The sequence below is a fragment of the Coregonus lavaretus genome (genome assembly GCF_964263955.1).
Source record: "Coregonus lavaretus genome assembly, contig: HAP1_SCAFFOLD_986, whole genome shotgun sequence".
Classification (NCBI taxonomy): domain Eukaryota; kingdom Metazoa; phylum Chordata; class Actinopteri; order Salmoniformes; family Salmonidae; genus Coregonus; species Coregonus lavaretus.
The window spans coordinates 24,701-51,420 of record NW_028161564.1 but is presented as its reverse complement, the minus strand read 5'-3'; the positions used below and the strand labels follow the sequence as shown (position 1 = coordinate 51,420).

At 43.2% G+C, this 26,720-nt stretch overlaps 1 protein-coding gene across 1 annotated transcript in view; it reads right to left on the bottom strand.

Moving 5' to 3' along the window:
* LOC311120393 (sodium/hydrogen exchanger 3-like) overlaps positions 1-26,720 on the bottom strand; it is a 61,471-nt gene that overhangs the window by 12,684 nt on the left and 22,067 nt on the right. The window contains exons 4-6 of the mRNA XM_084194996.1: positions 23,795-23,873; positions 22,955-23,132; positions 5,528-5,748 (exon numbers count right to left, since the gene is read on the bottom strand). Of these exons, the coding sequence (XP_084051122.1) occupies positions 5,528-5,748; positions 22,955-23,132; positions 23,795-23,873 (478 nt within the window). The remainder of the gene's footprint in view (positions 1-5,527; positions 5,749-22,954; positions 23,133-23,794; positions 23,874-26,720) is intronic.

Genomic DNA, 26,720 nt, shown 5'->3' with positions numbered 1-26,720 from the left:
GAGGGTGTGAGACAATTGCTCTCTCGCTCACAGTAGCCCTGTGGGTTGACATGGTTAACCTCCCTGTGTCACGACTTCCTCCGAAGCTGCCTCCTCTCCTTTTTCGGGCAGGCTTCGGCGTTTGTCATCACCAGCCTTCTAGCCACTGCCGCTTCTCATCTCATCATTCCATTTGTTTTGTCTTATTTATTATACACACCTGGTTCATAGCCCCTCATCAGTACCTATATAAGTGTTCCCTCTGCCCCTTTGTCTTTGTGTGTGATTGTTTATTGTGGAGGTTAGTTTAGCTCGGAGGAGCTCCATGTATTTTGTATCGCCGGGATATTTCACCCGTGTGCCTTGTTGTTTACCAGTGCGCCTGATTACTCACTGTGTTTGACGCATTGCTGCATACCGCTGTGCCTTCGGAATAAACCCTTTTATTCTGTGATTTACCCTCCTGCGTCTGTCTCCTTTTAAATCACTCGCCACAGAATCACACACCCGACATGAAGTCAGCAGGAGAAGAGCACATGCCTGGAGTCGTGGCACGGATCCGGGAGCCTTCTACAATGTTAGCAAGCTTGGGAGAAGTGATGGATCGGGTTCTCCAGGTCATCCAACGCCTGGAGAGGAGAGGACCCAACCCGTCGGGACCAGCTGAGCGACCGGATCCAGCCACCCACACCCCAGCACCCAGAGGGATTAATCTCTCCCGACCGAAGGATTATGACGGGACAGCTGCCCGCTGCCAGTGATTCCTCCTGCAGCTGGAGATCTACTTCTCGTCCATCAGCCCGGCTCCATCACGCTTCTTCACAAAATTAGATCTCCGGAGTGCATATAACCTGGTGTGTGTCCAAGAGGGGGACGAGTGGAAGACAGCATTCAGCACAACCACAGGGCATTACGAATACCTGGTGATGCCGTATGGTTTGATGAATGGTCCATCCGTTTTCCAGTCCTTTGTGAACGAGGTGTTTCGGGACATGCTTGTTCGCGGTGTAGTGGTCTACGTTTTGGTGTATTCCGAGACTTGCACCTCGCCCTTCGAGCTCATCTCGATAATAAGTGACATTCCAGTCAGCCGGTTCTCTACCTGCTTATGACCAGTCCTGATGTGGTTGCCTTTCGCAGGGTCCCGTATGGCACCCTTGCAAACAGAACCCTTTTGACCACTGTGTCTGCCCCAGTCACCAGTTGGCTAAATGCCCTGCGCACAACCAGCGTGTGGACCGTTTTCCTTCGGCCTGCTGCTAACACGCAGTACCTATATGTAGCCTGCTTAACCTCTCTCTGTGATTCAGGTCGAGTAGTTTATTCATGGTCGGCTTTTGGGATTCTTTCTGACTTCCTGTCCGCTGCCTTTCCCAGAAGAGCATCTCCTTTCGTTCCAGTGTCTGCTCTGTGCCTTTGCTGGAGTGGACAAAACCCTTTTACTATGCTGTTATGCTCTCCTTGGTACCTGCCTTCGACAGAAGCTGGATACCTTTCTCTTCTCCTACACTATCCTGCTGGGATAGTGGGGGCTATTAGGATTTATTCTAATAGTTGGATGTTGGCCTTCGGAGGGGGCCTACTACGGCCCTCTCCTACAGAGAACTGAGCGTGTTTCCTTTTGGGGTATCTCCTCTGGGAGATCGGTTTCGGGACCTCTTAGGGTCATCTGTGCCGGGACCTCCTGGCTTTTGGAGAGCAAGTTGCGATACAGGAGTTCACTATATCCCATTGTGAAATACGGAATGAGTAGTTGAAATATAGAACTCAAGGTTATTTACATAACCCTGGTTCTCTGATATTATGAGTGAAGTATTTCACTGCACCTTTGAAAATTGTCAGTGAGTGGGAGAGTGGCACTTTTAAGCAGGGGGGGTCGGACCCTTTTCGCTGTTCTCCCGGTCTGTCTCCAACAGATGTTTGTGATTTGGTTCTTCGAGTTATGGGAGTTCCGAAACAAAATCCTATTGTGAAATATTTCACTTATAACCCCGGTTCTCTGATATTATGTAAATAACCTAGAGTTTCACCATGTGTTGTATTGGATTTGACACAAACCTGTAGTTTTTAATTCAGTTTTGAAAAAGTTATTTTCTTTGCTGTGTTGTGTCACGCCCTGGCTCTGGGGACACTGTTATGTTGAGCCAGGGTGTGTAATTCTATGTTTGTATTTCTATGTTGGCCTGAGTGACTCCCAATCAGAGGCAACGAGTGTCAGCTGGTTGTCTCTGATTGGGAGCCATATTTAACTGTCTGTCTTTCACTTTGTGTTTGTGGTTTCTTGTTCTTATTTGGTTTGTGTTCAACCGTAGACATCACGTTTTCGTCTGTTGTTTTGATCGTGTGATCATTCTAATAAATATAATGTTCGCATTCAACGCTGCGCCTTGGTCTCTCCCTGACGATCGTGACAGAAGAAACCACCAAAACTGGACCAAGCAGCGTGTCCAGGAGCCATCGCCTGGGGAATCGCTTGCAGATCTCCGTGGCAACCTCAACTGGGTCCAGCCTTGTAAAGAGCAGAGTGGATGGACTTGGGAACAGTTGAGGAAGAGCTTCGACTGGGTCAAGCCCATTGAGGAGCTGAATAGCGGGAGTTGGAGACAGAAGAGCGAGAGTTGGGCGAGAACGATAGAGGCCTGGCCCACGGGGAGGAGAGACCCCCAGAAATTTTTTAGGGGGGGGGCTCACGACGTCGGGGCAGCAGGAGGCCGCCAGGTTACGGGGGCCACTGGTCGAAGAGGGGATGGAAGGTGGAGAGGCACGGCGAGAGGTACTGGGGTGTGTTACCAGTCCGGTCCGGCCCGTTCCAGATCCCAATGTAGGGCCAGTGGTGTGTGTCCCCAGTACGGTCCGGTCTGTTCCTGCTCCCCGCACCAAGTCAGTGGTGCGCTTCGTCAGCCCGGCTCGGCCCGTTCCTGCTCCCCGCACCAAGTCAGTGGTGCGCTTCGTCAGCCCGGCTCGGCCCGTTCCTGCTCCCCGCACCAAGTCAGTGGTGCGCTTCGTCAGCCCGGCTCGGTCCGTTCCTGCTCCCCGCACCAAGTCAGTGGTGCGCTTCGTCAGCCCGGCTCGGCCCATTCCTGCTCCCCGCACCAAGTCTGTGGTGCGTTTCGTCAGCCCTGTCCGGCCCGTTCCTGCTCTCCGCACCAAGTCTGTGGTGCGCGTCGCCAGCCCAGTCCGGCCCATTCCTGCTCCCCGCACCAAGTCTGTGGTGCGTTTCGTCAGCCCGGCTCGGCCCGTTCCTGCTCCCCGCACCAAGTCTACGGTGCGTGTCGCCAGCTCGGCCCGGCCTGCTCCCCGCACCAAGTCAGTGGTGCGTTTCGTCAGCCCTGTCCGGCCCGCTCCTGCTCCCCACACCAAGCCAGTGGTGTGCGTCGTCAGTCCAGCACGGCCCGTGCCTGTTCCCCACACCAAGCCAGTGGTGTGCGTCGTCGGTCCGGCACGGCCCGTGCCTGTTCCACTGGTGCCTGGTCCGGCACCGGTCAGATGCGTTACGCCGGAGCTAGAGCAATCCGCTCCATCAGTGTGCAGTCCAGCTCCGGCCAGCGGGGCCAGACCGGACCAGGGGTACTTTGGGGGGTTGGAGAGGGAGTGGGGATCAGGCCCGGAGCCGGATCCGCCGCCAAGGCGGAGTGCCCACCCGGTCCCTCCCCTGTGGTATCCGCGCCTTTAGGGGGGGGTACTGTCACGCCCTGGCTCTGGGGACACTGTTATGTTGAGCCAGGGTGTGTAATTCTATGTTTGTATTTCTATGTTGGCCTGAGTGACTCCCAATCAGAGGCAACGAGTGTCAGCTGGTTGTCTCTGATTGGGAGCCATATTTAACTGTCTGTCTTTCACTTTGTGTTTGTGGTTTCTTTGTGTTTGTGACATGTTGTCTTGCAGTATTACTTAACGGCCTTGTTGCAAACAGAATGGATGATTTGGAGTGGATTTTTTTTAACACAGGCTTTCTTCTTTTCACTTTGTCACACAGGCAAGTAATGTGGAGTGAATGCAATGTTGTTGATCATCTGACCATTTTGAAATATTGTGGTGGCAGCATCATGTTATGGATATGAGTTTGTCAGGATCAAAATAAATATGAAAGGAGCAAAGCCCAGGTAAAAAGTTAAAGGAAAATACTACAGTTTACTACAGAATATTATAGTACTTACTATAGAATTCCGTACTAACTGTAGTATACTCTAGAAGACTATACTCCACACTGTAGTATCCCTTGAGTATGTAGTGCTTACTATAGAATCGTATAGTATGCTGTAGAATACTATACTCTACACTATAGTATCCCTTGCTCAAGTGCAGTACTTACTATAGAATTGTGTAGTATACCGTAGTATAATGTGAAAACACTACAGTGAATACTACTGTAACGTCTGCAAAAACACTACAGTGAATAATACTGTAGTATAGTAATTTAATATGGGGTGTGTAGACTTTCACTAGCGACTGTATTTAAAATATGTATTCGATTCATTTTGAATAACTTTTGAACAAGATACTTTCGAGAGCTGTAATTTGTATTTTCAAAATACGAAATACTTTTCTATACCATTTTGTTATAGCAGTTCACAATTTTGTGGCCCCTTTTACCCTGCATTGGTATTAGAAGTATGATGGCACTGATGTGATGAGAGCATCGGCTAAATTACCAAAATGTACATGTACTGTAAATGAACACTCGCAAAGCATGCTCGTTATTATTCTAATTAGCTCTGCCCCCGAAATGAGACCAATAATAATACCCAGTGTGCTTTGCTATTGTTAATTTTTGTATGTATATTTTGGTCATTTAGCAGACAATCTTATCCATAGCAACTTTCAGTCTTAGTTAACTAAAGTAGTAAAAAAAAAACACATCAAAGTCATAGCAAGTAGAACGATTTTTGTTATCGTTATTGAGAATGTTGTTGTATTTTGAAAATACAAAAATACCTAAAATTCCTGTATTTGGTGCCTCCCGAGTGGTCTAAGGCAGTGCTAGAGGCGTTACTACAGACCCGGGTTCATTCCCGGGCTGTGCCACAACCGGCCGTGCCCGGGAGTCCCATAGAACGGCGCACAATTGGCCCAGCATCGTCCGGGTTATGGGAGGGTTTGGCCGGGGGGGCTTTACTTGGCTCATCGCGCTCTAGTGACCCCGGTCGCCAGTTGAACGGTGTTTCCTCAGACACATTGGAGCGGCTGGCTCAGGGAAAAGCTGGCAGGTGTTAAGGTGCGTGGTTATCTAGATACTATACAAAAGTATCCTTTTATTTTATTTTGATACATTGGTCTGTCGGGTATTTCGTATTTGAAACAAGATACTTTCAGATGCATCTTTTGCCAATCTCTGCATACACACACATAGTGTCAGTGCTGGTAATGTGAAGCATTCAACAAGTATCCTTGTGTATAATATTGAGCTACACACACAAGGATTGCAAGTTGGTAATTGCCTAAACTTCCAAACCACAATATTGTTCATCCTGTAGAGATTGAGCAAAATAGAATCTCCATTGATTCCCCCTCTCACAAAATCATACTAAAGATTATGACCCAAACTCACCCATGAACCTGAACACAAAGATGAAGAGGAGTGTGAGGAGGATAAAGGCTGTGTTCCACACCCATATAGACGGATCTATGGCCGAGATGCCGAGGAAGACAAAGATGATGGTCTCTGAGCCATTTGCGAACACCTTCATTGTGGATCGTACCGTGTTGACCGACTTCTCGTCCATGTTGGCATTGATATACTTCTGACAGCAGACGCCACAGAACGTACACCTATGACACAGCAAGAAAAGGGTCATGTCACTTAGAACATATACTAAAATGCAGTAGGTACTGTATGTGATGGTAAATAGAGAGCTTTGACATTGTTGACCAGAGTCAACCTCAAGGGTCATCAATGGCAAATACATACACTCTCAGAAAAAAGGGTTCCAACAGGGTTCTTCGGCTGTCCCCATAGGAGAACCCTTTATGGTTTCAGGGAGAACACTTTTTGGTTCCATGTAGAACCCTTTTGGGTTCCATGTAGGACCCTGAAGGTCCTACATGGAACCCAAATATGTTCTACCTGGAACAAAAAGGGTTCTACCTGGAACCAAAAAGGGTTCTCGTATGGGCACAGCCAAAGAACCCTTTTAGGTTCTTATGATAATGTGTAATTAATTGGGTAATAAAGGATGGAATATAAAATATGAATGTATATATATATTCTACAGTAAACGGGGCACCACCTATCATTTAAGTCCTGAGGAAACTTTCTTAGCAAGTATGGATAGGAGGATGGTTTCTTTTAACTCACAAGGATAGAAAAAATATAATCACAATGATTCTAAACGAGACAAAGCAGGGAATTAAAGTGAAAGAAAGATACATGCTCACACCAATAGGGATTAAAGGAGTGAGAAAAGGCTGCATTGAATGTGTTTACGTTTAGTAGCTCAATCTCTCGGATTCACAAACGCCCTTTCAGTGCAAAAGGTCCCTGTTCAAACAGTTCCGGGTTGGTGTCTTCGTCCAACTGAGATCGAAGCGAGAGCGGAGGACAATCATTCAAATTCCAACATTGGTGTTTGGCCTCCACTCATTGAGATCGGGGGGTCAATAAGCAAGGGGCGCTTTTCAGTTACCAACTACGCTGACGTCTGAGCAGCAGAAGGATTTCGGTCGGCTATGGCTATTATTCGCACCATGCTTTTATAGTTCAGTTCGAATGGACATTGAGGTCAGTGAGTTTGGGGCTAGGTGCTGAGGCTCCTTGCCTGATTGGCTGAAATATTCTGTGGTAGCATGTTCCGTGGTAGCAGGAGGTGCACCCAGCCCCACGGAGGAGAATCCCTTTCCTTAGGGAATTGAATATTGTTCCATTATTGATGGATACATCCTTTGTCCACCGGGAAAGGTGAGTCATTGTTCAGGGTATACTGTTCCCTACATAATGATACAAAACCTGTTCTCCTTGAAAAATAGAGAATTTATTCACAACGGGGAGAATACACAATCTCATTTAACATTTCTACAGCACACAATGATCATAGCATGCATCAGTATAGTTCTTGCCTCCACTTCTTGCCTCTCAGCCTAGATCCTTATATAATGATTTCTCCCAAAAAGCAAGGTTTCTGGTGTTAACAAGAATGTTCTCCTGATTCCAAATGAACGGTCTGGATTCTGTCTGTTTAGAGCAGGGCGAACCATTTGGCGGGCCCCTGCTGTTACGATGCTGTTACTGGTGGACTTACCATTTGGCAGAAGAGGCAATTGACTCAGGCCTCACATCATCAAGGGGCCTCGTGAGCTGGGCGTAATATATATATATATTTTTTTTTTATCATCCTCTTGAGGCCCCTCAAGGTGCCCCCCGCTAACGACCCACTGTCGTGGGCTGCTCAGCTCAGCTCATCACTCTCATTCTGTCTTGCTTCAGCAGGTTGGTTCAGCAGCAGTAAAATCTGAGGGGAAGTTTCAAAGTTGCAAGGGAAATGGGGAGGGAGGGGGTTTTGCCTTCCTAGCTAGCTAGCTTAACTAGCATCTCCCAATTTGATGCAGTCAAGACAGGTACTACATAATCATATTGGATGATAAATAACCTAGTTATGGCAGCTAGTATTCTACTATAACACGAGTCGGCTTGGTTGGTTGCTGTTTCTCGCCCCTCCCCCGCCTGCTAGAGTGGCACCTCTCTCTCCTTTTTCATGTGGTTTTCCAGTAGACTAAACTCTTTGTTGCGTATTGCTACCTTTAACAGTTCAGAAAGTGCATTGCAAAAAAAGTTAAAGGTAAACACCTCTCTCCCTCCTCTCCCTCGCACTTTATTACCTCCGGTTAACTTTATTACCTCCGGTTAATAAAGTTAAAGCTTAAAAATAGACTCTTCTGCTGCTTCCCTCACTCGGATCGGACTGGGACTATACGGAACGGGTGTAGTTGTCCTCGTGTCCGTTCAGAACCGTTCTCTATATTTAATTTATTTATTTATGCATAGTAGGAAAGCCCCAGGTCCATTTCGGAACAGGTCCTACTTTTTGGACCCATGAAGAACTCTAATGTGTAGCCCATGTATCTGATGCTGTCTGGCCAAAAAGAGAATGGCATGTCATACTCTTTTTGGCCAGACAGCATCAGATACATTTACATTTACATTTTAGTCATTTAGCAGACGCTCTTATCCAGAGCGACTTACAGTTAGTGAGTGCATACATTTTCATACTGGGCTACATACAGTGGGGAGAACAAGTATTTGATACACTGCCGATTTTGCAGGTTTTCCTACTTACAAAGCATGTAGAGGTCTGTAATTTTTATCATAGGTACACTTCAACTGTGAGAGACAGAATCTAAAACAAAAATCCAGAAAATCACATTGTATGATTTTTAAGTAATTAATTAGCATTTTATTGCATGACATAAGTATTTGATCACCTACCAACCAGTAAGAATTCCGGCTCTCACAGACCTGTTAGTTTTTCTTTAAGAAGCCCTCCAGTTCTCCACTCATTACCTGTATTAACTGCACCTGTTTGAACTCGTTACCTGTATAAAAGACACCTGTCCACACACTCAATCAAACAGACTCCAACCTCTCCACAATGACCAAGACCAGAGAGCTGTGTAAGGACATCAGGGATACAATTGTAGACCTGCACAAGGCTGGGATGGGCTACAGGACAATAGGCAAGCAGCTTGGTGAGAAGGCAACAACTGTTGCCGCAATTATTAGAAAAAGTTCAAGATGACGGTCAATCACCCTCGGTCTGGGGCTCCATGCAAGATCTCACCTCGTGGGGCATCAATTATCATGAGGAAGGTGAGGGATCAGCCCAGAACTACACAGCAGGACCTGGTCAATGACCTGAAGGGAGCTGGGACCACAGTCTCAAAGGAAACCATTAGTAACACACTACGCCGTCATGGATTAAAATCCTGCAGCGCACGCAAAGTCCCCCTGCTCAAGCCAGCGCATGTCCAGGCCCATCTGAAGTTTGCCAATGACCATCTGGATGATCCAGAGGAGGAATGGGAGAAGGTCATGTGGTCTGATGAGACAATAATAGAGCTTTTTGGTCTAAACTCCACTCGCTGTGTTTGGAGGAAGAAGAAGGATGAGTACAACCCCAAGAACACCATCCCAACCGTGAAGCATGGAGGTGGAAACATCATTCTTTGGGGATGCTTTTCTGCAAAGGGGACAGGACGACTGCACCGTATTGAGGGGAGGATGGATGGGGCCATGTATCGCGAGATCTTAGCCAGCAACCTCCTTCCCTCAGTAAGAGCATTGAAGATGGGTCGTGGCTGGGTCTTCCAGCATGACAACGACCCGAAAAACACAGCCAGGGCAACTAAGGAGTGGCTCCGTAAGAAGCATCTCAAGGTCCTGGAGTGGCCTAGCCAGTCTCCAGACCTGAACCCAATAGAAAATCTTTGGAGGGAGCTGAAAGTCTGTATTGCCCAGCGACAGCCCTGAAACCTGAAGGATCTGGAGAAGGTCTGTATGGAGGAGTGGGCCAAAATCCCTGCTGCAGTGTGTGAAAACCTGGTCAAGACCTACAGGAAATGTATAATCTTTGTAATTGCAAACAAAGGTTTCTGTACCAAATATTAAGTTCTGCTTTTCTGATGTATCAAATACTTATGTCATGCAATAAAATGCAAATTAATTACTTAAAAATCATACAATGTGATTTTCTGGATTTTTGTTTTAGATTCCGTCTCTCACAGTTGAAGTGTACCTATGATAAAAATTACAGACCTCTACATGCTTTGTAAGTAGGAAAACCTGCAAAATCGGCAGTGTATCAAATACTTGTTCTCCCCACTGTATAGTAAGACAGAGGGGGTTGTTTTGCTCGCTCTGATGCTTTCTCCAGTGAGATTGTTTTAGCCACTTGTGAATTGAAGGAAAGTTGGCTGGTGCACAGTGCACTGTTGGGATGCTGGAATTATTTTGGATGAATATGTGAAGGTAACCAACTTTTTGATGTGAATTGTTTGACAATCAGATGGAAACATAATCACTGGTTGTGTTCATGGCAAATTAAAAAGTAATATATGTTTACAGTTAAATTACATGTCTTTACTATAAAACAGATTTTTTTTAAATGAGGGGGGAGCCTCAGACTGGCCTCTGCCTGGGGCCTCCAAATCACTAAGTCTGCCCCTGGGTGAAGTCCTGAATAGAACGTTTGAAGTGGATGTTCTGCTATTTAATGGTCCTCTGGAGTGTTCTGGGTCATCCTACTCTCCTTGACCTGTCGGGATCCCGGTAGGGGTTGAGGGGAGCAAGGCTTCGGTTCATGAGACTATGGTTGGCAGTCATACTACTCCTAAGCGCAGGTAGAGTACACAGGCCAGACATCCTGTGATGATCCAGCCTATCATGATGGAAACACATTGGATGGTGTCTGATGGACTCTAGGAATGGGTGAGGGGTGTCCTAAGGGATTTAGGTTTAACTGGGGCGATGTGCAGGCCCTGGGTAGTCAGCTTAAAGTCAAGGAGTTTAGTACCGTCATAGAGAATCTCATCTTGAATGAGTCTAGGTAGTACAATGCGACATCCCCTAGGTGTACTATATCTCCTTCAGGAACCTGGATGAGAACAGTTTGATTTGGGAGAGGCAGCTTAGTGACAGTGTCATGACGATCATATGTGACTATGACGTGGCTGGCCGGGGTACTGACGAGCCACGAATCGCCGGCTATCTCAACCTGCGTGACTGTTATGTCATCCTTAGCGGATACTACAGTTTGACAACGTTCATCCTCAGAAAACGGCTTAAGGCTGCACAGACGATCTACATTATATAAGATGAAGGGTTTACCAGGACACAAGCAGTGAACGTCTTTTGTAGGGTTACACATGATTAGATTGGGGGTCAGATACAGGTCAGGATTACTCTCTAGGTAAGCAACCATAGGAGGGGTGTGGAACTTAACATGCATATACGGTTAAGTATGACTTCACAGAATCTTTCTTGAAAGCCACTCAGGTAAAACAAGGACACCACGAGGACCCTAGAACCTAATATGATAGGATGAAATGGGCCCTCTTTCCAAGGGTGTATACACCAAGTGCAAAGGAAGAAGATCATTTAAAGATCATATGCAAAGCTTCTGAAGATACAATGTCACCCCATGAGCTAAGAGACCTCACCAATGAGATGTGGCATGATGGATATGTCTCTGTTAAGAAACATCACAGTGCTGAACAGTCGGACAACCCACAGCGACATAGGAATAGACAGAAATGTCCTAACCAAAAGTCAGGACACTGGTCCTCATCAGATGCCAGGCATACAGGACCACACCAGTACCTAAGTGAGCAGCTGCTTACAACTCACATAAATATGTTTCTTAATTGATTTTTTTTTACTTTGAGACTTGTGTGTATTGTTGTGAATTGTTAGATACTACTGCACTGTTGGAGGTAGGAACACAAGCATTTCCATACCCCTGCAAAATATTTATCTGCTAAATATGTGTAAGTGACCAATACAATTTGATTTGATATTTTGATTTGTTGTGCACCTGATGGGTAGTCGGCCTATGAACTCTCGAACCGAGCGAGTCAGTTTTCCTGATCAGGAAAACTTTATGGAGTTTAATAGGGTTAAAGAAAAGCGAGATAACTGTAAGATATTCTTGAACACTTCTATGTTTGGGATCAAATTTATTGATAAGACGGGACAACTCATTGAGCTGCTCCAGAGTGTCCAAGGAGTCAAGTTCTTTGTTCCTGACAGGTGTTACTTGGGAGGGGCCAGATTGCTCAGAAAGAGCGGGTTTTCCCAGTTCCAAACCACCTTGCTTTGTGGTGAGATTGTCTGTTTCCCGGTAGGCAACATCTGAATGGGTTTCCCAACAGTCTGCTCTGTCTGGAATCTCACTCCAGCCATATTTCATCATGCCTGATTGGTCAGACAGTATTCTAAACTAGTTCTGGGTATGGCTGGCATTGGATGGTTTGTCAATTTGCTCTTCCGCCCCCTGTTGGGAAGGAATGAGTTCACTTAGTGTTAGCCTAGCATCCTTAAGCTCGGCCGCCTTTTTCACCAGCTAGAAAGATGCATTATGTGTATCAGACTGTACAGTCGTGGTCAAAAGTTTTGAGAATGACACAAATATGAATTTTCACAAAGTCTGCTGCTTCAGTTTTTATGATGGCAATTTGCATATATTCCAGAATGTTATGAAGAGTGATTAGATGAATTGCAATTAATTGCAAATTCCCTCTTTGCCATGAAAATTAACTTAATCCCCCAAAAACATTTCCACTGCATTTCAGCCCTGCCACAAAAGGACCAGCTGACATCATGTCAGTGATTCTCTCATTAACACAGGTGAGAGTGTTGACGAGGACAAGACTGGAGATCACTCTGTCATGCTGATTGAATTAGAATAACAGACTGGAAGCTTTAAAAGGAGGGTGGTGTTTGAAATCATTGTTATTCCTCTGTTAACCATTGTTACTTGTAAGGAAACACGTGCCGTCATCATTGCTTTGCACAAAAAGGGCTTCACAGGCAAAGATATTGCTGCTAGTAAGATTGCACCTAAATCAACCATTTATCGGATCATCAAGAACTTCAAGGAGAGAGGTTCAATTGTTGTGAAGAAGGCTTCAGGGCGCCCAAGAAAGTCCAGCAAGCGCCAGGACCGTCTCCTAAAGTTGATTCAGCTGCGGGATCGGGGCACCACCAGTGCAGAGCTTGCTCAGGAATGGCAGCAGGCAGGTGTGAGTGCATCTGCACGCACAGTGAGGCAAATACTTTTGGAGGATGGCCTGGTGTCAAGAAGGGCAGCAAGGAAGCCACTTCTCTCCAGGAAAAACCTCAGGGACAGACTGATATTCTGCAAAAGGTACAGGGATTGGATTGATGAGGACTGGGATAAAGTCATTTTCTCTGATGAATCCCTTTTCCGATTTTTGGGGCATCCGGAAAACACCTTGTCCAGAGTTGACAAGGTGAGCGCTACCATCAGTCCTGTGTCATGCCAACAGTAAAGTATCCTGAGACCATTCATGTGTGGGGTGAGCCAAGGGAGTGGGCTCACTCACAATTTTGCCTAAGAACACAGCCATGAATAAAGAATGGTACCAACACATCCTCAGCGAACAACTTCTCCCAACCATCCAATAACTTTTTGGTGACGAACAATGCCTTTTACAGCATGATGGAGCACCTTGCCATAAGGCAAAAGTGATAACTAAGTGGCTCGGGGAACAAAACAACAACATTTTGGGTCCATGGCCAGGAAACTCCCTTGACCTTAATCCCATTGAGAACTTGTGGTCGATCCTCAAGAGGCGAGTGGACAAACAAAAACCCACAAATTCTGACAAACTCTAAGCATTGATTATGCAAGAATGGGCTGCCATCAGTCAGGATGTGGCCCAGAAATTAATTGACAGCATGCCAGGGTCTTGAAAAAGAAGGGTCAACACTGAAAATATTGACTCTTTGCATAAACTTAATGTAATTGTCAATAAAAGCCTTTGACACTTATGGAATGCTTGTAATTATACTTCAGTATACCATAGTAACATCTGACAAAAATATCTAAAAACACTGAAGCAGCAAACTTTGTGAAGACCAATACTTGTGTCATTCTCAAAACTTTTGACCACGTGTAAGTGATGAAACCTCCCCTTTGAGGTTTCCATCCTTGTCTGTTTGGGCACTTGGCTTGGAAAATGCAAACTTCTGCAGTCTGGGTGTCAAGGTACCACAACAATGTTTTTATTTGAACCATGAAATAAGACATTGTCATGGTCCTGATTGTCTCTCTATCACAGGTGAAGGATATTTTAAACGAACAAAAATAGTTCTACAAGCATGTCACGGATTCAGCCGAGGCTGCTCCTCCTCCTTGCTCGGGCAGGCTTCGGCGTTCGTCGTCCCCGGAGTACTAGCTGCTACCGATCTATGTTTCGGTGTTTGTCTTGTTTGGTCTTTATTGTTTACACCCGTTTCCCATTATGTTACATTGTATTCCCTTTATAACCCCCTGTCTCTCATTGGTTATTGTGTGTGATTGTTTTTCGTGAGGTCGGCAGTAGCTGTGTTGTGCGAGTATTTGTTTCCTCCCTGTTAGGAGGTTTTTGGGTTTTTTGTACTTTGATTACTGTGTCAGTAAAGTACATCTGCCAGTGGCTCGGTGTCCTGCGTTTGACTTAGTTTTACCGCATACACGTCACCATGACAAAGCAGTTGTTGTAACAACAAGATAATAGCTTTAAGTGTTGTGTCTAAATACTGGTCAACAAATAAAATAATAGACAACCTGACCATAGAGGTCCAGGACCTGAAGAACAGTTTGCTGTTCTCCCAGGGTCAGCTCGATGAGTTTAAACATCAGATCGGCAAGATGACAGCAATCTGTAAGTCATTGAGAGAGGACATCAGTTCTGTATGTGAATCCATAATAACAATGACAGAGAAATCAGATTATCTCGAGGGACAATCAAGGCGGAACAACATTGTTGTGGATGGAATTGCAGAATCTCCACATGAGACCTGGACGGAGTCTGAGGACAAAGTGAGGGAAATTATCTCAGAGAAACTCAAGATGGACCACAAGAAGATTGAGGTGGAGCGTGCCCAAAGGACTGGAAAACCCACCACTGGTCCAGGTGACAGGCCCAGGCCAATAGTGGTAAAGTTCCTGAGGTTCAAGGACAAGGTAGCTGTTCTGGAAAGAGCCAAGAACTTGAGATGAACGTAGTCAGGTCCATAGATATTTGGACATTGACCAAGTTATTATTATTTTAGCTGTCTACCACTGCATATTGGAGTTGAAATTAAATAATGAGCTGAAAGAGCAGACCTTCAGCTTTAAATTGAGGGTTTACGCCCCCCCCCCCCCTTTTTTTTAAGGGACCAAAAGTAATTGGACAATTGGCTGCTCAGCTGTTTCATGGCCAGCTGTGTGTTATTCCCTCATTAGTTAATGTACAAGTAAGCAGATAAAAGGTCTAGAGATGATTTCAAGTGTTGCATTTGCATTTGGAATCTGTTGTTGTTAACCCTCAATATGAAGTCCAAAGAGCTGTCACTGCTAGTGAAGCAAGGCATCATTAGGCTGAAAAAAAAACCCATCAGAGAGATAACAAAAACATTAGGTGTGACCAAATCAACTATTTGGTACATTCTTAAAAAGAAAGAATGCACTAGTGAGCTCAGGAACACCAAACGGCCCGGAAGACAACGGAAAACAACTGTGGTGGATGACAGAATAATTATTTCCCAGGTGAAGAAAAACCCCTTCACAACAGTTAGCCAGATCAAGAACACCCTCCAGGAGGTAGGCGTATCTGTGTCAAAGTCAACAATTAAGAGTTTATATATATATATATATATATATATATATATATATATATTATTTTTACTTTTTTTGTCTATGGGTTCCAGACGTCAGGCATTCATTGACTGCAAAGGATTTGCAACCAAGTATTACAACTCAGAATTAAATTTATGATTATGTTAATTTGTCCAATTACTTTAAATTAAAGATGAAAGTCTACACTTAAAGCACATCTTGATTGTTTCCTTTCAAATCCATTGTGGTGGCGTGCAGAGCCAAAATGATGCAAATTTTGTCACTGTCCAAATACTTATGGACCTGACTGTACATCTTCCTCAACGAGGACTATCCTGAAGCTGTGTGCCAGAAGAGGAAATAACTTATCCCAGCCATGAAAGCTGCCAGAGCGAGTGGGGACATTGTCATAGCAGATGTAAGCAGTCTCATTGTCCAAAAGCCAGGAAGGGATGAGAGAGCCAAGCCTATGGGTTCGTAGCTTCAACCCCGCAGCTCACACACACACACTTACACACACCAACTGATTAATGGACTGCTGAATGTATATATTCTTTCTCTTGCTTTGTTTGCTCTTTTCCATATTATGTCTATATCTGATAAGCTACCCAGGAAAGGGCTGAAAATAGTCCATATGAATATACGTAGCCTTAGAAATAAGGTTCATGAAATCAATAACTTGCTAACATCAGATAACATTCATATATGTGACCTACCGGCTCGATTCGGTCTTATGTAGCTAAATTTGAAATGGTGATTTTTACATTCGATAAAAGTAGAGACTCAGAGCTAGAAAATTGTATATCATACACTACAGTTGAGGAACAATGGGAAAGTAATTCTGCTTTAAAAGTTGATAAACTTGAAACCTCATTTTTGAGAAAATGGCCCTTGAATGTTTTGGTACACCTACTGGAGAGCACTTCTTTGTCTACACCCATTCAGCATCGTTCATTCACACCCTCTTAAGCTTTAGCCCAACCAAGCTCTTTAAGGATTCACGTGTGAGGCCATGTACTAAACAACCAAAGATTTCAAGACTAAAGGCTTGTTTATACTACGGATGTGTTCGTAAATTCAATCTGGAGTGCCAGAGTGCGCTCTGGGCATTCGTAAACTCTGAGCGTTGTGAAGAAGTGAAGTAGTGACACGCGACATACACCTAGTTTCCTGAAGTGAGTCACATATTAGCTATTTCTGAGACTCACTTAGATAATTCATTTAATGATATAGCAGTAGCAATACAAGGATATAACATCTATTGAAGAGACAATAATGCTTATGAAGGATGTGTTGCTGTATGTATTCAGAGCCATATCCCTGTAATGCTTAGAGAAGATCTTATGTCAAGTGTTATTGAAGTGTTGTGGTTGCAGGTTCACCTGGCATATCTAAAGCCTTTTCTTTTGGGATGTTGCTATATGCTACCAAGTGCTAACAGTCGGTATCTAAATAATATGTGTGAAATGCTTGATAGTGTATGTGATGTAAACATAGAGGTCTACTTTCTTTGGGACCTGAAAATTGACTGGTTTTCATAAAGCTGTCCCCTCAAGATGAAGCTTCTCACTGTAACCAATGTCTGTAATCTGGTTCAGGTTATTAACCTACCAGGGTGTTTACAAACACTACAGGAACAAAATAATCCACATGTATTGATCACATTTTTACTAATACTGTAGAACTTTATTCTAAAGCTGTATCCGTACCCATTGGAGGCAGTGATCACAATATAGTGTATAAATCCATGAAAGCCAAAGTTCCAAAAGCTGGGCCTAAAATAATGTATAAGAGATCATACAAAATATTTAGCTGTGACTCTTATGTAGATGATGTGATTTAATAAGGTGCATCCAGACGCTGTACTTGATACATTTACGAAATTGTTTCTTCCAATTATTGATAAACATGCACCTGTTAAGAAACTGACTGTTAGAACTGTTAAGGCTCCATGGAATTGAAAAACTGTATGGTTGAAAAAGATGGGGCAAAATGAGTGGCTTTAAGTCTGGCTGCACATCTGACTGGCTGACTTACTGCAAATTGAGAAATTATGTGACTAAACTCAACAAAAAGAAGAATAAAATGTATTATGAAGCCAAGCTCAATGATATAAATAATCATGGGAAAAAAACAGAGTACTTTAAATAAAATGATGGGCAGAAAGACAAATTCAACTCCATCTTGCCAATTATTTTAATGATTACTTCATTGGCAAAGTGGGCAAACTTAGGAAGGAAATGCCAACAACGAACAGTGAGCCATCGTACTCATGCATAAAAATATACAAATAATGAAAGAAAAGCATTGTAAGTTTTAATTTTGTAAAGTTAGTGTGGGAGAGGTGGTAAAATTATTGTTATCGATCAATAATGACAAACCTCATAGCATTGATAATTTAGTTGGAAAGCTACTGAGGATGGTAGCTGACTCTATTGCCACTCCTATCTGTCCAATCTTTCATCTGAGCCTAGAGGAAACTCTTTGTCCTCAGGCCTGGTGGGAAGCCAAAGTCATTCCGCTACCCAAGAGTGGTAAAGTGGCCTTTGGTTCTACTGGTTCTAACAGCAGACTTATCAGCTTGCTGCCAGCTCTTAGCAAACTGTTGGAAAAAATGGTGTTTGACCAAATACAATGCTATTTCTCTGTAAACAAATTAACAACAGACTTTCAGCATGCTTATAGAGCAGGGCACTCAACATGTACTGCATTGTCACAAATGACGGATGATTGGTTGAAAGAAATTGAAAATAAGAAGATTGTGGGAGCTGTACTGTTAGATTTCAGTGCAGCCTTTGATATTATTGACCATAACTTGTTGTTGAGAACTTATGTATTATGGCTTTTCAACATCTGCCATATCCAGGATTAGGAGCTAACTATCTAATAGAACTCATAGGGTTTTCTTTAATGGAAGCTTCTATAATGTCAAACATTAGAGATGCTTCAGGGCAGCTCTCTAGGCCCTCTACTATTTTCACCAATGACCTGCCACTGGCATTAAACAAAGCATGTGTGTCCATGTATGCTGAGGATTCAACCATATACGCATCAGCAACCACAGCTAATGAAGTCACTGAAACCCCTAACAAAGAGTTGCAGTCTGTTTTGGAATGGGTGGCCAGTAATAAACTGGTCCTGAACATCTCTAAAACTAAGAGCATTGTATTTGGTACAAATCATTCCCTAAATTCTAGACCTCAGCTGAATCTGGTAATGAATGGTGTGGCTGTTGAAGTTGAGGAGACTAAATTACTTGGTGTTACCTTAGATTGTAAACTGTCTTGGTCAAAACATATAGATTCAATGGTTGTAAAGATGGGGAGAGGTCTAGTTAAGCTGCAGCTGGCCCAGAACAGAGCGGCATGTCTTGCTCTTCATTGTAATCAGAGGGCTAATATTAATACTATGTAGTTGAGGAAAGACTGACTGCGTCACTTCTTGTCTTTATAAGAAACAATTTGTTGGAAATTCCAAATTGTTTGCATAGTCAACTTACACACAGCACTGACACACACACGTACCCCACCAGACATGCCACCAGGGTTCTTTTCACAATCCCCAGGTCCAGAACAAATTCAAGGAAACGTACAGTATTATACAGAGCCATGACAGCATGGAACTCCCTTCCATCTTATTTAGCATAAGTGAACAGCAAACCTGGTTTCAAAAATCAAATAAAGCAGAACCTCATGGCACAACGCCTCTCCCGAATGTGACCTACTTGTTGTGTGTATGTACTGTATGTGTAACTGATAGATGCACACACACACAACATGTTAATATTTTTTAAATGTAATAAATTGTTGTCTTTTTTTTGTCTGCTGTGTCTTTTTCATTATGTGTCGGACCCCAGTACAGAAGGGGGAAAAAGTATTTAGTCAGCCACCAATTGTGCAAGTTCTCCCACTTAAAAAGATGAGAGAGGCCTGTAATTTTCATCATAGGTATACGTCAACTATGACAGACAAAATGATAATTTTTTTTCCAGAAAATCACATTGTAGGATTTTTTATGAATTTATTTGCAAATTATGGTGGAAAATAAGTATTTGGTCAATAACAAAAGTTTCTCAATACTTTGTTATATACCCTTTGTTGGCAATGACACAGGTCAAACGTTTTCTGTAAGTCTTCACAAGGTTTTCACACACTGTTGCTGGTATTTTGGCCCATTCCTCCATGCAGATCTCCTCTAGAGCAGTGATGTTTTGGGGCTGTCGCTGGGCAACACGGACTTTCAACTCCCTCCAAAGATTTTCTATGGGGTTGAGATCTGGAGACTGGCTAGGCCACTCCAGGACCTTGAAATGCTTCTTACGAAGCCACTCCTTCGTTGCCCGGGCGGTGTGTTTGGGATCATTGTCATGCTGAAAGACCCAGCCACGTTTCATCTTCAATGCCCTTGCTGATGGAAGGAGGTTTTCACTCAAAATCTCACGATACATGGCCCCATTCATTCTTTCCTTTACACGGATCAGTCGTCCTGGTCCCTTTGCAGAAAAACAGCCCCAAAGCATGATGTTTCCACCCCCATGCTTCACAGTAGGTATGGTGTTCTTTGGATGCAACTCAGCATTCTTTGTCCTCCAAACACGACGAGTTGAGTTTTTACCAAAAAGTTATATTTTGGTTTCATCTGACCATATGACATTCTCCCAATCCTCTTCTGGATCATCCAAATGCACTCTAGCAAACTTCATACGGGCCTGGACATGTACTGGTTTAAGCAGGGGAACACGTCTGGCACTGCAGGATTTGAGTCCCTGGCGGCGTAGTGTGTTACTGATGGTAGGCTTTGTTACTTTGGTCCCAGCTCTCTGCAGGTCATTCACTAGGTCCCCCCGTGTGGTTCTGGGATTTTTGCTCACCATTCTTGTGATCATTTTGACCCCACGGGGTGAGATCTTGCGTGGAGCTCCAGATCGAGGGAGATTATCAGTGGTCTTGTATGTCTTCCATTTCCTAATAATTGCTCCCACAGTTGATTTCTTCAAACCAAGCTGCTTACCTATTGCAGATTCAGTCTTCCCAGCCTGGTGCAGGTCTACAATTTTGTTTCTGGTGTCCTTTGACAGCTCTTTGGTCTTGGCCATAGTGGAGTTTGGAGTGTGACTGTTTGAGGTTGTGGACAGGTGTCTTTTATACTGATAACAAGTTCAAACAGGTGCCATTAATACAGGTAACGAGTGGAGGACAGAGGAGCCTCTTAAAGAAGAAGTTACAGGTCTGTGAGAGCCAGAAATCTTGCTTGTTTGTAGGTGACCAAATACTTATTTTCCACCATAATTTGCAAATAAATTCATTAAAAATCCTACAATGTGATTTTCTGGATTTTTTTCTTCTCAATTTGACTGTCATAGTTGACGTGTACCTATGATGGAAATTACAGGCCTCTCTCATCTTTTTAAGTGGGAGAACTTGCACAATTGGTGGCTGACTAAATACTTTTTTTCCCCACTGTACCAGTGAGTCACCCTCATATGTTACATTACAAAGGCGCCTCAAGGAAAGTAAAAGGCAATTTGATTTGAGTCAATAAGTACATTACATTACACTAAAAACAGGCACGTAATCTGCAATCTTTATTGTGAGAGCCATTGTGACATTAAAATTCCAATATTGGTGTTTGGTCTCCACTCATTGAGATCGGGCGGATCAATAAGCAAGGGGCACTTTCCAGTTACCAACTACGCTGATGTCCGGGCAGCAGAAGGATTTAGGTCGTTTGTGGTTATTATTCGAGCCATGCTTTTATAGTTCAGGTCGACTGGACAGTGAGGGCGGGGCTAGGGGCTGAGGCTCCTTGCCTGATTGGCTGAAACGTTCCGTGGTCTCGCTTAGAAGGAGGTGCACCCAGCCCCAGGGAGCAGAGTCCCTTTCGTCAGGGAATGTAATATTGTTCCATTATTGATGGATAAATCCTTTGTACAACCGGGAAAGGTGGGTAATTGTTCAGGGCATAATGTTCCCTACATAATGATACAAAACATGACCTGCTCTCCTTGAAATAGAGCGGTTATTCACAAAGTTTAGAATACACAATATAATTTAGCATTTCTACAGCACACAATGATCATAGCATGCATCAGTACACTTCTTGCCTCCCAGCCCGGATCCTTATGTAATGATTTCTCCCAAAAAGCAAGGTTTTTGGTGTTTACATTTACATTTACATTTTCGTCATTTAGCAGACGCTCTTATCCAGAGCGACTTACAAATTGGTGCATTCACCTTATGATAGCCAGTGGGATAACCACTTTACAATATTTGTTTTATTTTTTTGGGGGTGGGGTGGGGTAGGGGGGTAGAAGGATTACTTTTATCCTATCCCAGGTATTCCTTAAAGAGGTGGGGTTTCAAGTGTCTGCGGAAGGTGGTGAGTGACTCCGCTGTCCTGGCGTCGTGAGGGAGCTTGTTCCACCATTGGGGTGCCAGAGCAGCGAACAGTTTTGACTGGGCTGAGCGGGAACTGTGCTTCCGCAGAGGTAGGGGGGCCAGCAGGCCAGAGGTGGATGAACGCAATGCCCTCGTTTGGGTGTAGGGACTGATCAGAGCCTGAAGGTACGGAGGTGCCGTTCCCCTCACAGCTCCATAGGCAAGCACCATGGTCTTGTAGCAGATGCGAGCTTCAACTGGAAGCCAGTGGAGTGTGCGGAGGAGCGGGGTGACGTGAGAGAACTTGGGAAGGTTGAACACCAGACGGGCTGCAGCGTTCTGGATGAGTTGTAGGGGTTTAATAAAGAATGTTTTCCTGATTCTATTTGAATAGTCTGGATTCTGTCCGTTTAGAGCAGGGCAAACCATTTAGCGGGCCCCTGCTATTACTCTGCCATCCTGTCCTGGATAGAACGTGTGAAGTGGATGTTCTGCCATTTAATGGACCTCTGGAGTGTTATCTTGTAAAGGCGTCAGCATACTTCAGTCAGCTTCACTTGAACCATAAGCTCGCATACTCCCTTAAAAGACCTTCGCTTGAAAAACTAGAAAAAGTGGCAATAGTACTGTTTGTCCATTTTGAGATGCCATAACCACTTCCTCAAAATAGTCAGAATAACTCAAGAAATCTGTCATTAATTTTGACCTTTTTGCCGAGGAGATCTTAGTAGCGCAATTTTACACCTAACTAAGATGTTTGGTGCAGTATTTCTCAAAGAAAGAATTTGCATGAAAACAAGTCATCTCTCGTTGAATGACAACAAAGACTTTATTGAAGAATCCCTACTGATGACCAATTACCAACGAAGGTGCATAGACTCTGGCTACCGATTTCAGCTTGCCTAAAGAAAAAAATGTGTGTGCCCGAACAGCCGAAAAACCCCTTACCAAAGTCCAAAGCGAACAAAAACGTCACAAAATGTCGTCATAATATATGCACAAACTCTTCCAAACTGTTTAGTCTGGGAAGCATGCGGACACCTTAATCCAGAGTGCATTGGGAATGGGGGAAAAGAGTTGGAATTGGCCTGGTCTTTCATCAGCCGACTTCCCTACAATAGCTCCTTTTTTTCTAAGAGTGTACTAAGTAATTGAAATACATATCCAAAAACTAAGCCAAGGTAAGTGGAAATATCATGTTAGGTTTCCAGTGGAACACCCCTTAACAGAAAGGGTATACAGTAAATTGTCTAATAAATCAACATAACAGTCAGAAAGACTTACGACAGGATAGCGGATAGGGAGAGCATCTCGGCTGTGAGGTAAGAGAGGTAGCCCAGGACGAAGATGAAGCCTGGCTCGATAATCTGGATGTTCTTGGTGCATCTGGTCAGGAGCGAGATCAGCACAGCAAAGATGACACCAATCAGGGAGCCTCCAACCGCCACCACGAAGAATGAGACTACACAGAGCAGAGGAGGGTGATAAAAAAGAGAGAGAGAAAGAGGAGGAAGAAGAGAGTCAGAAGGACATAGAGAGGGAACAAAGAAAGTAATTATTTCATGAAAACATAAAATGTTAGTTAGACCAGCGGTATGCAACCCTGTTCCTGGAGAGCCGCAGGTACTGTAGGATTTTGTCCCAACTAGGTACCCCACCTGACCAACTGAGCTAATTGATCAGTTCAGTGATTGCCTAAATTCAACATACTTGGTCTTCCAGGTCGGTTAAATCAAAAACCGCTCTCCAGGACCAGTGTTGCCTACCCCTGGGTTAAACAGACTCTATTGCTTGTTGCATTACCCTTACAGTTTGCTTCAAGTTGGCACAATAAGCTGTCACGTTTGACTATCTGACAGGGCTCCATTTGTTGGCCTGAGAATCAAACACTTATTCCATACATAGTGCAGTACTTTTGACAAGAGCCCTATGGAACATGGTCAAAATAAGTGCACTATATAAGGAATAGGGTCAAAAGAAGTACAAAAAAAGTATGAAAATGTATGCACTCACTACTCTATGTCGCTCTGCTAAATGACTAAAATGTCAAATGTAAAAGAAGTGCACTATATAAGGAATAGGGTGCCATTTTGGACGTAGCCAAGGTGTGGCGCTCTTACGTACTTATGCCTTTGATGATCTCTACAGCGTTGATTTGTGCCCCTCCAAGCGACACAAATGCATTAAACACATTGAACAGCACCTGAGGGAACATGGAAATAAAGATGAACGGTCACTGAGGAGGTGGGGAGGTTAAGCAACCAAATCAATTGAACATTACATTATTTAATGTGTTACAATTAATTGAATCAATTGTGTAATATAATCCATTAGATAAAAATTGTATTCTTAAATCATTTGAATGTGATTGATGTTGTTATGTAGGCCTACAAACAGACAAGTAAAGCATGTGACTGACCGGTGCAGTTCAGTCAAAGTGCCTTGTCTTGTGTATTGCCTTTGTACTTTATTTGTCGGGTTTAGGTTTCCAATGATTAATGTCATTACATTTGGAACTCCACAAACTTCTTATTTAACACATTACAAAAAGTTAAGTAAATGTGTTTGGCAAAAAACTGTAGTGTACACATTAAGTCTGTGTCCCAAATGGCACCCTATTCCTTACCAAGGGGCATATTCAGACTTACCCTACGCACGTGTGTAATGAGGTTTGTGTGGGTGGTTCCCTTGCGCGCACTGAATACATTTAATTAAATCCCAGAAAACACACCCACTGGGTGGCCTACCAATTTGCTCAATGAGTTTTTCTTCAAATCGTTTTTCGGTTCATTCATCTAAAGCAATCCCTTTAAATACTGAATTTGATTGGCACAACATTAGAATGTAGCCTATGGAGAAGGCGTTCAGAATGGAGATGAATGAAAGATGCATATGCATATTTATCTCTGTTTCAGAACCCATGCTTAGATTTAAAAACACTTAAGAGTGAAATATATATATATATTTTTATTAACCTTAGGCTTACGCACACAATAAAAAAACTGTGATTTAATTAATTCAGAAAATTGCCACATTCAGTTCTTCAACCCATGATAAAGTTGGAAGATTAGTGTACATATAAATATAATATGGAGAATAGTGTCCAGTAGTATACCCTGACCTATTGCCCGCCCTAACCATGGAACTGTGTGATCCCACTGGTCACAAACTGGTTGAATCAACATTGTTTCAACGTAATTTGTCAACGTATTGTGACATGGAATCTACATATGAAACACATTTAGATTTGCAAAAAGTCATCAAGCAGTACTATTTTCATCTAATTTCAACCAGCGTTGCAAAGATTGAATTGAGGGCAATACTTCTACTTAAATACAATCCCACAGAGCACAAAAAGGTTGAATTAATGTTCAATGTAATTTGTCAACAAATTGTGATGTGGAAAATGTCTACGTGGAAATGTCTACGTGGAAAATACATTGGATTCATAAAAAGTCAGCAACTGCTGATTTGAGGGTGACTTTTCTACCACAGGAGTATGTCATCATGGTAACCAATTTTCAACGTAGACAAACCTTGTATAAAATATGTTGAATTTGTACCTTTGAAACAACGTCAGATCTTCAACATTATATCCACTATCAGAAAAAAGTGTATGCCGGGCAGCACCTCCTACTGGAAAGTTGATCTATCTACAGCTATGGTTGCTAAACTTCTAATAGTTAGCCTAATTTCAGTTAATGTGTATAGAGCAGTGGATGATCTCCAAGGCTGGAAGACTGTTTCCCTTTTTCTCAGTGATACAACAAATTATCTATTACCAGTGTGTTCATATACCTACATTTAAAAATATATAATTTAAGTGTCCACTTCACAATAACATCACTTCCAGTTGACCGGGTCAGCTCTAGTAGGGCAGAAATTTGACGAACTGACTTGTTGGAAAGGTGGCATCCTATGACGGTGCCACGTTGAAAGTCACTGAGCTCTTCAGTAAGGCTTTTCTACTGCCAATGTTTGTCTATGGAGATTGCATGGCTGTGTGCTCGATTTTATACACCTGTCAGCAACGGGTGTGGCTGAAACAGCCAAATCCAAGTAATCTCCCAACATCCGTGCCTGACCTCACTAATGCTCTTGTGGCTGAATGGAAGCAAGTCCCCGCAGCAATGTTCCAACATCTAGTGGAAAGCCTTCACAGAAGAGTGGAGGCTGTTTATAGCAGCAAAGGAGGGAACAACTCCATATTAATGCCCATGATTTTGGAATGAGACATTCAACGAGCACTTTTGGTCATGTAGTGTATGTTTTTAATATGTTTTATTCACGTCTTCATCACAATCCCCCAAAAAATCTAAGTTAAATAATAGGACTATATTGTTTAATTTGATTTAACTTCGATTTTTGGTTGAGATAGAGACGTGAATCCTACACATGATTTATTAAATTGAAGACAATCTGGATATTTAATTGTTTTTGGTTGTCAACGCAAACAAATATCAACATTTGAAGGAGTTGACTTTTTCCACATTTTGTTACGTTACAGCCTTATTCTAAGATTCATCTTTTTTTTTACTCATCAATCTACACACAATACCCCATAATGACAAAGCAAAAACAGGTTTTTAGAGTATTCAGACCCTTTACTCAGCACCTCAGCGATTAAAGCCTCAAGTCTTCTTGGGTATGACGCTACAAGCGGGCTGTCGTGTGCCTTTTACTGAGGAGTGGCTTCCATCTGTAACGTAACAAAACGTGGAAAAAGTCAAGGGGTCTGAATACTTTCCGAATGCACTGTATCTGTGCGACTGGCTTAATCCTATTTTTTAATTTAAATGTTTGGTTTAAATGGAGACGTGAATCCAACATATCATTGGTTAATTTATCGACGACTTAACAGACTATTTACTGTATTGCAAAAGTGATATTGAATGTTATATGATTGTCAACACAACCAAATATCTATATTTCTGTGCCACTGACTTAGACTGGCTTCCAGTTTGTCAAAAAGATTATAATTTATAATACAATTTCAAAGCTGAAATGTCTTGAGTCAATAATTATTCAACCCCTTTGTTATGGCAAGCCT